The 13,587-nt window shown below is 45.2% G+C and overlaps 1 protein-coding gene across 1 annotated transcript; it reads left to right on the top strand.

Moving 5' to 3' along the window:
* Window positions 1-10,091: 10,091 nt before the first annotated feature.
* On the top strand, window positions 10,092-11,356 carry AOL_s00097g164 (uncharacterized protein; the record flags this gene model as incomplete). Its single annotated transcript, XM_011125997.1, has 3 exons — window positions 10,092-10,925; window positions 10,985-11,058; window positions 11,119-11,356. 3 exons carry the CDS (start codon window positions 10,092-10,094, stop codon window positions 11,354-11,356), a joined length of 1,146 nt encoding a protein of 381 aa, XP_011124299.1.
* Between the last annotated feature and the right edge of the window lie 2,231 nt (window positions 11,357-13,587).

Here is a 13,587-nt window from a genome sequence, read left to right as displayed (position 1 = left end):
ACTGAGGAGGTTCTTCCACAAATTAACCGCACATGCATAGAAAGAGAGACTACAATTTCCCTTCTTACCCCGCCATAGCTATCTCATAACCCGTCACGTCAAGCAGGATGTTGGTGATAACAGCGTCGTGACTCGTAATAAATATGTTTGACAAAGCGATATCAAATCGAAAGAGAGTGCGAACTGAAACTTCCAACAACCGGGAACCTTCTCGCTCGAGTATGAATGAATCAAAGTCGGCTAACTAAGCTATCGAGCTCGAGTGTTAATCGAAAGGAAGTATACGCCGAAAGGAAAATTTCGGCTTCGATTAAACCCTTTGTCGACTCTCGCTCTTGTAAGGCATACTGTAGTACCCGCCGGCACTATCGGCTTGTGGGGCGTGCGATTCAGTTAGATTTTCGAAATAAATCTACAAGTAACATGACGTCTATACCGAACCAATCAGGTCTTTTACCTAAAAAAAGTTCGATACACAAGATCTATATCTTCTCAAGCCACTTATGCGCATGCAAAGGGCGTGGTTAACGTTAAGCGGGTACTGAAATCCTAGGAATGGGCGGTAACATGCATATATCCACGAGCTGAAAAAAGACAGCGTTATGTATAGCAATATGGTAGATAAATCTAGGCAAAAAAGCATTTTAAAACGTATGGATATGGCAAAGTACTTCCGTCGAGCACTTCCTAGCGATTGGAGGGGAGATTTTCAGGCGGGACCGAGAGGTATACTAGCGTGCGCCTGTGGCAAATTTACTAAAATCTAGAGAAACTTGTCTCCAAAAGCAAAATGTAAAAATACTCTACTATTGGAGAAGTATATCGTGGTGGGTTACCTAACATATTGCATGCGTGATTTTGTGCGTGCGTGCGTACCCGTTGGCTCTAAGGGGGAGTGCAGCTCAGGGTTTGCCTAAGCGTTTTGTGGAAGTCAAGAAGCGGCAGGGGGAGTAATTCCTTGTGAGGGGGGGTATTCAAGACGGCTCGTTATTGGCTCCAATATATTTAGAAGGGGGGTAGAAGGGTGTACTACATTCCCGAGTATACCTCCCATCGTAAAGATCTCAACGGTTTTCTGTTCTTCCGGGGATCAAAGCACGTTTTGGTTGTGGGTACGGGGAAAAGTATCTCGTGGACCAGAATTAGTGCTGCTGCGAAGCAGTAGGGAAAAGAAGAAACGATATGTTGCCTGAAGTGAAGCCGCGATGGGAATCATTCTTGAGTCCTATCGAATCAAAATAATCAAAATATGATCTAGATAGTTGTCTCGTACCCAGACTTGGAAGTCCGGATAGGTCATAAAAGACAGACGGGAAGTTTGTCAGGGTCTGGGGTTCAAACGGTTTGATAAGTTTCGAAAGGAGGGAAAAAATGGACTCGTGGGATAAGTCCCATGCCAGTACCTACCTAGCTCACCAATAGAAGATCTCTCGGAAGAGAGAGACAAATCAAGGGAGGGGGTCACTAGGCACATTCTGGTTTAGAGGCCTCGAGGTGCCCAAACTAGGTATGTTCATATGCATCTATTCCTTTCGTCAAGAAAAACTTTGGAAAGGAATTAACCGTCGCAGAATAGTTTTAGGGAGCTAGGATCGAACCACGTCAAGAAGAGGTGATCTGCAATTGGAAGCTGAATAATCTTGTCAGTTTGCAGGAACATACATACATGTATGAAGGGGGTATGCGGGTGGACTAGGAAGGACTCAAAGGTTTGGTGAATATGACAGCTGTACAGGGTCAAGAAGTATTTCAGCTGGAAGGGGGAACTGGATCGAGAGGCCTTAAGGACAGGGGGTAAGAGCTAACTGTCTCTTCGATTGGTACTACAAGTACACGATCTGAACGACAGGTCTGCTCTCGAGGAATGTTGGCAGGATAGTTCGGGATGTTTGCTGTCAAGGATCCATTAGCCTAGTATAGTAGCCTCGTATGTGGTACTTCCTTTCGCTTGTGGGCGATCTTGAGAACCGTTGAACATTTGCCCTCGAGATGGTTAATATTTACCCGGCATGTGCTCTCGGAAAGTATCCTTTTGTGTTAGTTCTTTTCCAACTCACCTCTTGGGGGGCCTCGAGGGGGTCTTCTAGCTACTACAACAATCCGCGCGGTTTCATGAACTCGGCCTCGGGGAAATTAAGTCCTGTAAAGGATCAACCGACCAATGAACATACTTACAGCTATGTAAAGTCTCGGAGATACTAGGACGGCCTTTCTCTATAGAACAAAGCGACTCTGTGTGATGCAGCTGAACAATAGTCTCACGCTCAGATCAGTAAACGTTAACGGTTAACCTCAAGATGAATTTGTGGGCCGCATGTGGTACAGCCAATTGTCTCTGAACTGAAATTCATGAAGCGAGGAACACCGCTGTTTAGACAAGGCACGGCTGTCAACTTGATCTGTGCCAGCTGCAAATATTTCGCAAGGTGAGCGCCGCCGGTGGCAGAGATGCCTTAACAGAACGTTTTGAAAAGAGACAAAGGTTTTTTGGTCGGCAACATCATCATACGGCGTCGTCCACAGCTCTCGAAGTCCCCAATAATACATCGGATTAATAATTAAGTGTCTACAAATACGCCGGCGGCACGATACCATTGGTTGGAAGTTTAAAAATATCAATCAAAACCCGGGTTGGGGGATGTGTAAACAGTGCGTCTGTGCCGCAAATTCGCGATATTCGTGATGTAAACGATGTTCAAATTGGGTTAAAATTTCAAACGGTGCCTCTTCTGTGCACTCATGACACGCATATCCGAATATTTTCTCTCTCTCTTTCGCTGGCTTGACATGCGCTACCACCAAAAAATGACATGATTTATAGACACCATCTTAATTTTATAGACATTTTTGCCTAGAGATCCTAGATCTAAAGTTATCTTGCTCTTCGTCAAAGCATGTCGACCCTTGATGCTGCGGGCGGTTAACATTGTTCGACGGGTGCGAGCATATTACCCAAACAATGTGATAGGGATCCATAAATCAAAAAAAAAAAATTTAGGACATCTGAGGATTGGTCTTTTTCAGTGGCACAGAACGGGCAATCCGATCAGTATTCATGGAAGGCAATCAAGTGTGCAGACCCGGGTCCTTAACATTGCACGTACATACTTTGAACCGGAACTCGGATGCGGTTCAGGCTGAGGAGTTTCGTCCTGCAAAATCCAACATTGTCGAGCTGTTTGGTGGGCTTTCCTTGTAAAACTTGGCAACTGTTGGATTCTGAATATGATATCCCCAGACTCCAACATATGTCAGATTTTCGAGTATTACACTGCGAAGCCTTGCTGTTTAAGAAAAAAACCCCTCATTGCCATGCCCTTCTCCACGGCTGGGCTCCGATATACGAGCGAGCTGCAAGCCTGGGCTAGAAGCGACCGAAGGGCAGTGAGATCTTTGGGAACCGAATCGATCTTGGGTGTTGGGTGGAGGTGCGTCTGGCCGCAGCGGCCCTGGAAACTACAGGGGCGGCCAACAGGGTTTCAGCTTTTCCAAGCTCATCCGAAAGCTCAACCAGCAGTAACGAAAGGAAAAGAACGATGTCGTAAATGAATGAAACTTGTTTATCACGCCATCTAAAATCCTTGTGTGGTTCTTCTTTTTATTTTTATTTTTTTTTCCCTACTCATATATTGCGTCTGTCAAAAATTTCGCCTAGCCAAGTTTGGAGAAGGCTGAGTGGTCAGTATGACCCGCCCGTCCATCGAAACGTTAATGCTCCTGCGGGGGATGGGCAGTGCCGACTCGTGCCTCGTTAAAACCTTCGGGTTCTGTGAAATCCAAGGTTTCTGTTTGAATATCTCACACTAAAAAAATATAATGCCCTTGGGAAGCATCCGGTATGTATGCGGGGTAGTGTTTTTTAAGGGGCTCCCGGGTCCCGGGCAACTAGCTGGCGCACCGGGCTCATGACATTCTTTTCCTGTGGGCTTTGAGTTCATGATAGAAAGAGGGGAATGACTAAGGCTATGCTCGACACCCTTGCCGGAGCAACTGGACTCCGGGGTTCGACCGAATACCTCGTCTAGAACGCCTCTACCTAGACGATCGATGCTATATCATAGATTTCTATTGCATTCATGATGCATGTAGTAATAATTCCCTAACATCAATTATCGTATGATACATAGCGTATAGTTCAAAAAATTTAAAATATAATGTTACACGACGTTGACTGATACGACGCCGATGCGCGGAAAGACTCAAGTAAGAGATTGGCACAAATCTTAAATGAAGCCAGTTATACTTCATGGCAGGTATGCTTTTTGTTTTTTTACCCTCCAATTTTTAATACTTCAAGACTTGTCTTAGCCTCAATTTATTCCGAATGGGTGTGCATTGCATACACGAACGGTTCCGCTGTCCAAATGCCAGTTCAGAACCAAGGGTTTATCAATAGCTGCATGATAGCAGAGTCACGGGAGCTAAGAAAGCAAATTTGTGGAACAGTGAAGCCTCACTATCTGTCCTCTTGCGGACTAGCCCGATGATAAACGGCGAGAAGCCTTGAGGACGGGGGGCTCAATAATTCTAGCGAGTTGACTAGCCCAATTGATCGGAAACATTCGAGAAACTAGATTCTACGGCTGTAGTCGGTAATAAATTCTGGTTATGGGTGGGAACACTGCCCATTAGTTCGAGTTAGCGATCTCGAAGGAGTAAGGTATGTAAGGTATAGAGCCTCCCTCATATGCTCCATGCAATGCAATTTCAGGGGAAAAAACTGGCGAGAGCTCACACAAATGGCAGTGCATCTGCTAGCTGGCAGGCCCGCTTGAGGCGGAGAGGAGCGGCAGACTTTAGTCGCAGAGGTGTGATCCACAAGCTTTGCTGCCACAGGCCTCGTCGACCCCCCAGCGGCCGGAAATCGGAATAGTTATGAAACTGCAGCATCCGAATTGGGCGAAGGTTAGGGGGCTTATCGAGATGCACATGTAAGAAGTAGCCTCGCGCACACCTCGAAATCCCCTGTGAACTTGGAAAAAAAAAAATAAAATAAAAAAGGATAGGTGGGAGAGAACTGTTGGGGAGAGATACGAGGTACCCGACGGAACGAGGGATGAATTGAATGAATACGAGCCGCCGGGTGCGAAGGCCGTAAATCACATTTTGAATCTTTCCGCCAGTTAAAAGGAGCCCCACTTTCAGAGGGAATATCGAATTTAGAAATTCAAAAAATAGATGGCCGAGGCAAGCGGGGAGGCCCAAAGTCTCGAAACTTGAGACCAGACTAAATTTAGTAGTTGTTAAAGGTGGGAAATATTAATACCTGCCGCTAGTCCGAATTTAGGACTTGACTTCACAATACCAAGGTTGCGTTTAGATCCCCGAGAGGGAGGTGTGCGGCTCACAATCCGCCAAGGGGGGGCTACAAGGAAGAATGATGTTGTCGGTTGAGGTCGATTCTATTTGCATTCATGTGCATTCGTTTTCGAGGTGCATCGAAGCGACATGTCGACTCGCGGGTACATGTACATGAAAGGTATTGTTTGCGGTTAAGAATAACATTGTAAGCTGCAGTTTGATGTCAACGTCGGAAACTAAGGATGCGTAAAGCAAGCAGAGTTACATCAATTCAAAATGAAATCAGCTGTTCAGTGCTGTGAGGAAGCGGCGAGCCCGCCTCCTGGCATCGAAATGTAGTTAACTCGAGCGGCCAGAATGAGTTGAGTGTGTGGTGTTAAGCGCCGCTACAAAAGGCAACAGGCAGGTCTGGCCCTGTGAAACATGACAAACTTTCGCCCACATCCCTGCGCATGCTTGCATCCATTCGGCTACTGCCCAATCAAGACCATCTTCACCCCTTCAACCCCCATGGGCATGGTGGCGTCTTACCCATGCCAGAAACAGGTTTCCCGACCTGCGCCCTGGACGATTCACAAATTCGACCTCCCATATTCTCAGATCAGGCGGTCTGCCTTAACGAGCTTCATGATCCCGTTTCGAACTTTCTGACGGACGCAGCTCGTATAGATAATGCAACGGTTGGTTGATCGATTAAAATTCTGACTGCATGTCATGTTGTAGACATACATATGTTCTTACAATACAAATTTACAGGAGACAATAGATGGAGCCGGGGGGAGTAATGCGAAAGCATCAGCGACCGCGTAGTCGATTTTGGGGGGAGTACCGTCCGCCAGCTCACAGGTTGCGTATCTCTGGACCTACTTGTCCACTTCGAGGAAATACCAAGACGAACCGTGCAGGCATTCCAGCAGGGTTGCGTGAACTGGGCGCTTAGACCACTGCACACTCAACTGCAGTTTAACCGCCTCTAATAATAACATTTGATCTCCCACACACCTTTTCTTGCCCCATGCAATGCAGTAGTCCAAAGTGCAAGGTGGGTGGGACATCAAAAGATAATATCACAGTCGATTATCAAGAAACCGGTTGTCCATTGGCAACGATCGATAAGCGTTCAAAGTTTTCTCTGCCCGCATTTCCGAGTATTCTGGCCGGATCGGAAATCCCATGCACGGATGACGCCAAGGAGTGGAAAGACTGTGGCATTCGGAATGGGCATCGCTCGTAAAGCCCTTCAGGGATATCAGACAACCTCTACCAAACCGTCGGGTCGCACTAATATATCGACATGATCATTTTTTCCGACCAAATTTTGTGAGCCGGGGGAATTCCGGACTTCCTTCTTGACCCTGCTTCATTATTGGTGAACAGACACCACACCACCACTTTAATTGGCGGCGCGGAGTCGGGAATACTACACGAGCGACTCTGAAGTCCCCACGCGGGAAATTCGTTTCTAAAACGCGGTGTGATTCCTTGCCCATTCGCATCGGCGGATCCGACAAATTATTAGGGGTATTTCTCTTCCAAGCTGAAAATACATGGTTATTGCAAGTATCTCAGCAGAAGAGAGGCATTTAATAACTTTCCAAGGACGACGTCGGCTCAATCCTCCACGGATGCCTAAAATCAGGTTTCTTTTGCGGCGGAAACCATTACATAGACGATTGCAATGGCGGGTTTGCGGAAGGTGCGACTCGTTAGCCCTTAGCGGCCTTTTCTTGGAACGCAATGTAAAACAGGTTTGTCAAGGTACCGCCGACAGGCGCAAATATCGCCTAATGTAAGGATCGGTCCCCTCCATGTCAGTGACCACCTGAATCCAAAGTGTGGGCCCCACCCAGCGCAGCCATACTCTTCAGTTGTACAGAACCCGAAACTAACTGATTGGTTTTCCGTCCCACCCAGCACTCCTAGCTCGAAATTTTGCATGATGATAGGCACACTGTGGTGTGGACATTGGAACCCACTCTTCAGCGCAAGCGGTGTTTTGAGGCTTACTTAGAAAAGTGTATTTTCCTGTTCTGTTGAGCTCGCTAACCCTGTCCAATGTGCGTGCTTTGAGGATGCGTCCTGGCGCATTTCTTAGGTTCGTCTACCGCTCATACCGATCACCCGTCCCTAAATTAAGTGCGGTCGAAACATGCGCGAGGAGTCAGAAAATTTACCCTCGACAAGTACCCGTGACTTTCGGGCCCAGACTAGACGCACAATTTTTTGACACCTCATGTCATTTTTCGAAGTACTTGGTGGGAACATCCCTGCTAATTGCGCTTTCAGCGGAAATTGAATTTGGAGTTCCTGCTGCATGGTCTTCTTTTATCCTGTTCGAGCGAATCGATAGCTGCAGGGCGGGGATCCGGTTTCTGACACCCAAAACAGCCCGGCTTCTGTGTCTCCCTTTCACGATCAAATCCCTGAAGCTTATAGCAAACTTCGGCAACCGTATGATACAAGGACTGGTCAAGGGTCAATCTTTTTTAAATAATTTTTCTTTTAGTGTACATACAGGCCATGCATGATGGAGGACTCGAGCTTGTGGGGCAGTTTTCCTATGAAGCCGCAAGCACGAGCTCAGAGGATAACATTCGGGTGCTGCGCCTTGGCTGCTCACGGGTGGTGTCCAGGGAGATAATGGCTCGAAAAGTTAGGCCAGGTTCGAAGGACCATTTGAAATTTAAAATGGGAGCTTAATCCTTATTCGTTTCGACTTTGCCATGAACCTGCTTCTGGCAGAAGGAAATTCGGCAGCTAAGCTCTCTCGTGGATGCATACAATGGATCGCATGAAGGGACGTACATGGGCACCGCCAACATTGGTTTCCTAAACGCGAAGCGCTTCTACGTCGGGCACCGCTAGGTCGACATCGCCACAGCCCAGTATCGACCGAACAAAGCCCTACCCGGACTCCATCAGGGAAATATTAGACGGTCTTTGCATGAACGTTGGAGGCTTGTTTCTTCCAGGGCCAGTACAGATCTCATCGTCTGTTCCCTGGGTCAATTTGCCTTGCTGCATTTAGCTCCCCGACGCCAGGTACCGTATCACTGTTCCCTGGGAGAAAAAAGATACCATTCTACGGGTACCTTTTGACACCCTCCCATACAAAGAGCAAACTGGACATAAAGACTCGCGTATTTGCACAATAGGAAGACAGCAGCTTTCCTTCTTCGTCGACGCAAACTACATAAGGACCGTCTGAGAACAATCAAGGCCCTCCACACACTCCTGACAAGCCTCAAAGTCTACTCACTCTAAGACAAGGCTCTTACTTTACTTCCTTTTTAATTACACATACCCTTCTTTACCTTTATCGTTCATCCACCTGCTTTATTTTGTCCAAGCTTTTCCACCAACATCCAGCAGGAATTCTTTTGCCTCAAACGCTTTTTGCTTCAACTTCAACAAGCTATTTTTCGAAATTCCTTCACGCCATATTTTCTCAAAGAAAACCCATCACAGCTCTCTTTCACCCGCATACCTCACAGCTTCAGTTTGGGTACAGTAGATTATAACAAAGGGAGCATAACCGTCCTGTTGGTTTGGGTCCATTGTTGGATTTTTATCTCCCCGGCTGGGAATATTTCGCCTACTACAACCTCGTCAACACTATATCCAACAGAGCGCACCGATATCACGGAATTCGAAACGGTTAACTTCAACACCAACTTGAACTGTCAACAGCAACAGTAACATCTCATACGACAGACAGTAGGCCCATAGTGGAATAGCTGTAGTAGCTCGTGCATCTACACCAACAGCAACAGTGCATCAAAGAAGATCAAGGAGCCCACTCTCAAACGGACACAGCCTACTTTTTCCTATCGAACCTTCATCGATTCCTTGCTTTCCCACTATACATCTATAATAGCATCTGCTGTGCACGAAAAATTCTCTCTCGATTCCGAGCGCCATACCTAGACTACTCCGAGTTTATTTCAATTCAGTACTTTCACCAGCGACGTCCGTGGCACTGCGAAAAATTTCCAACGACAATAACACGATACGCACATATTCGAACCCTTGAAAACGGCTTCTATTGGACGATCTGAAACGTATACAGTTGGGGCCCTTTGGAACAAAATCTCGGTCCAACGTTATTACTACGACATTTGCTGCCTTTTCAAACGCACAGTAGCTATATCCTTTTAGTCGAGACTTTCGCTCACCCTACACCATTGTCGACGCTGTCGAATTTTTCGCCTCAAAGTAAACACCGACGGCGTAGCCTTTCTCTTCAGAGACTCTAAGTTTCGTAAGTGAAACCCTGTTCTGTGAATACATTTCTGTTCTCCGATCTTCAGATCGCCTCTATTCCTATATGGCGGTTCTCTGTGTTTTTTTCTCTCGGTCCGGATATCATCCAACATAATAGAAAGACCTGTTGAATCGAAGAACAAATGCGAAACGCATGGACCTAAACCTTGCGACTTTCTGGGATCAAGAAAAAAAGAACATGCTAACAACACCGCACATTTGCAGCATCTAAGCCTTGCTTAACATAGAAAGTCTAGCATTACGCAGTTATAGGCCAATAGCTCGTTCAAAGGTTTGTTTGTGACATTTTTGCTTATAAGTGTGGGTGAATCTCCTACTGACAAATGACGCCCGTTACCAAGAGTCTAGATACCCACTCTCCCACCAATTTCTACCTCAGCTGCTTGGATACCACACTTTCCCAAGAACAAACATAAAATAATTCCATTTTTCAACCCTCTTGATTTTAGTTGTGAGCTCGGGTCAGTGAGCTTCTTCAAGTCACTGTCAGTTTTCAAGGTATCCTCATGACTGAAGTTCTATACCCTATTGCGTTTCCTCAGGAGTACGCATACTTTGGAATGCCTAAGAGAAAGACTTCAAACTTGGGCATGTCATCAAGCTCCGAAGACGCACAGGACTATGGTATCTTGGATGAAAGAACCCTTTTCAAACAACCTCCAGAGAGTTATTTGAGCACACCAAGGACGTCGCTATCATACCACTCTAGTGTCTACCAAGACGATTCAATCCATTATTCGTACTCTGGTGTTGACACGGCAAATATCCCAGCTGGATACTCAAACCATTCGAGTGGTCCTGTCTATATGCCATCTCCAGAACACAGTCTTCATACTTTCCAAGACGATTACAGTATGAGCCCGAACTCTCTTTCAATCGGCAGTGTTCCGATGCAACAGCAACTCTCTCATGAGAGTATCTATTATCATACTCCTGCTCCTTCTACAGACGATGGTAACTCTTCAGTTCCACCATCTACTCAGGGCCTTTCAGACTCTTTTAATCTTAATGGTGCGCTTTCTTCATCTTCATCATCTTACTCTTCATACCCTCAGCACGATAGCGAAACTAAGACAGAGAACCCAGATCTCTCTATGGCTTTGCATAGATCTATGCCAGGTAACCGTGGCGATAAGCCTAAGCGTCAGTTTACCTCTGCACATGAGGCTGTCTATACTTGCCATCTTGACAATTGCGGTAAACACTTCAAGAGGATATGGAACTTTAAGGCGCATCAGAATACCCACGACCCAGATCGCCCTAAGCCATTCCAGTGTTCACACCCTACTTGTGGCAAGTCTTTCGTGAGGAAGACGGACAAAGAGAGGCATGAGACTTGTGTAAGTTCAACCAAGTGCTATAATTACAACATCAGTTGCTAATATGAGCAATCATCTAGGTTCATTCTAAGAAGAAGGAATTCAAATGTCATCTTTGCAACAGCATGTTCGCAAGAAAGGATACTCTTCGAAGGTAAAAAAATTATTATCCAACCCACTATCCAACCACATCCAACTAATATCTGCGTTCTAGGCACGAGGATGACGGTTGCGCAAAGCGAAGTGGCTTCCCAAAGTCCAAGTCAAAGAAGAGAAGAAGCCCAATTATTCCAAACCGTGAACCAAACCCATCTCCAATCAAATCTTGCTCTTCATCAAGGAGCGGCTCCAGGAAGTCATCCTTCGGGTCCCGGCCACCAATGGAAGCCCATCTTTTGATGGGCCGTGCTTACAGGATCGACTTGGAACGGTCTCCCAGTCTGCATCTCTGATTGCCTCCCACCACATTTGAAAAAAAGTTCTTGTTTTACTATGAAGCATTCCTCTAGGCATTTGTTTTCTGGAGTATCATCATGCGGCGTTTATGTGGGAGGCACCCTCATTTGGCTCTCTGAGCTGTTGCTTGCTTTGCTGTTCTTTCCCTTTCTTACCATAAAATTTCCTCTTTAGGATATTTGGAGTTAAGTACTGGTGTCACTCGCTTCCTCATACACATACAAACATGTTTTTCCTTTTTCCCTCTAAGGCGTTTTGTTAGAAGAGCTTACAATGTATCTGCAAAGAACGCCATTATTACTTATTTTAGTCTGCGAAGCAAACTTTCGACCTGTATTTGTCTTTTCTTATTCCCTGTTACATTTTTTCGTTTATCATTTATCATTTTTTTTTTTTCGGCGTTCTGGTGTTCTGCTTGCAACCCTTGAATTCTGTTCAAACGCATTGACTTTGCATCTTCCTTATTGTAACTGGGAGGCCAACCGAGTTTTTGAAGGTTTCGTGAATATTACTTAGTTATTCAGTTGCTTTTACTTGTATTTACTACTTTTTTTACTTATTCGTATTTCTCGGGTACCTTTTATCCTATTCCTTCACTTCTTCTTTTTGTCATTTGGTGGATCCCTTCCGACTTTTTTTTTTCTCTTTTATTTTTCTTCCATGTTTGGATGGTCACTCGTTGGGGCTAGGCCGCCAAAACCATATTGTTTGATAGTTATCTTGGTAAAGTCCTTCACGCTTCAAGATTTTCTTCCTTTCTTATATTCCAAATTCATGTATTTAGCACTATACAAACTAGGCATATTGAACCTTTAGAGGCATCAGATTTGATCTAAACCCACGGCGAAGTTATTCGGCATCTCCCATTCACGTTCAATCCAGGGTGTTCCTGATAGTTATCCCGCTTTTACAACTTGGATCCCGAATACCCGTTCGAGGATCCTGAAAAACTCCGTATCCTTTCATATTTAACACACCCTTAACCCTTGTGCATGCGTTTGCGATCTTGTTTCCAAAGAAGCCGGCATCGTATGTATGTGCAACCCCAAACCCCAAACCCCCAATGCAAACCCAGGCCAGGATAATATTACACCGAAATCGAACTTAAGGAGAACTGCGTTAAGTCCTTTCACCCATGGAAAGGGGAAAAAAAGAATGCGAGGAAGGTTTTGGTAAGTACATTAACCAGTTGGGTAGTATAGTCGGGCGGAAATTTATGGTGTTGGCGCCGTTAAGATACGAGATCAACAGCCCCCCAAAAGAAAATGGGCCTGTGTTACTTTCCCTGTGCAGCCAAATACCCAATTGGTCTTAACTCTTCCGCCATTTCGTAAAACTTCAGCCCTCAGAGACCTTGTTACTCTTTTTTTCCACCCTGCTAATCCCTGGTGCCGATTTGTAAAAAACAAAATAAAATAGTGATAAATAGAAAATAAATATATATATATATATAAATAAATAAATAAATAAATAAATAAAAGGTTGCTTTGACCTTCTATTCTTTCTTGCAAGTACGGGAGATATTTCGGATTACCGGTATAATTAATAGTAATTCTATTCAATTGTAGGTATACATACATGTACTTTACCACAATATTCGTGCTTTGAATATATTAGGATCGGATCTAGGGGACCGCGCAGATACGAGATGGTAGATTCACCGGGATAATATGCTGGCTAACAGAAATTATGAGCAATCACGCGGAAATACCCAGACGAGCGTGAGCCTGAAGGCGACTGACCGACCGCGGGAGGGCTACCATCCGCGATAAACCAACAGTCAAACCATCACCCCTCTCTCTCCCTCTTTAGCTTCCCTGGTCCTTGTGGAGACCAATCTGCAAGAGTCAGGCCAGAAGTCAAAAAGAAAAAGAATTAACAACTTTCTTTGCTTAGTTATTTGTGAATATGCATGGATATCGATGTGTCGTTAACTCGAAGAAGAAGAAAAGATAGTCGATGTACTCGTTCGTATAGACGTTTCAATATTCGGATTAGTTAGTCTTAATGCTCTTCTTTTTGTTATAATGCGATTATGATCGGGGATTTTCTTTTCCCTATGGAAAGACTTCGACAAAAACGCATGCCGACTCGCGACCTCCTCGACCAAGACCGCCAATCCATCAATTGGATTGTCGGGAACTAAGGAAGTAAAAGTCAGTAAGTAAGTAGTAATCCAACAGGGACCAGGGTATTCGAAGAACCAAAAGCAAAAGTAAAAAAAAAA

Source organism: Orbilia oligospora (genome assembly GCF_000225545.1).
Source record: "Orbilia oligospora ATCC 24927 unplaced genomic scaffold scaffold00097, whole genome shotgun sequence".
Classification (NCBI taxonomy): domain Eukaryota; kingdom Fungi; phylum Ascomycota; class Orbiliomycetes; order Orbiliales; family Orbiliaceae; genus Orbilia; species Orbilia oligospora.
This window is presented reverse-complemented; position numbering and strand designations above follow the sequence as displayed.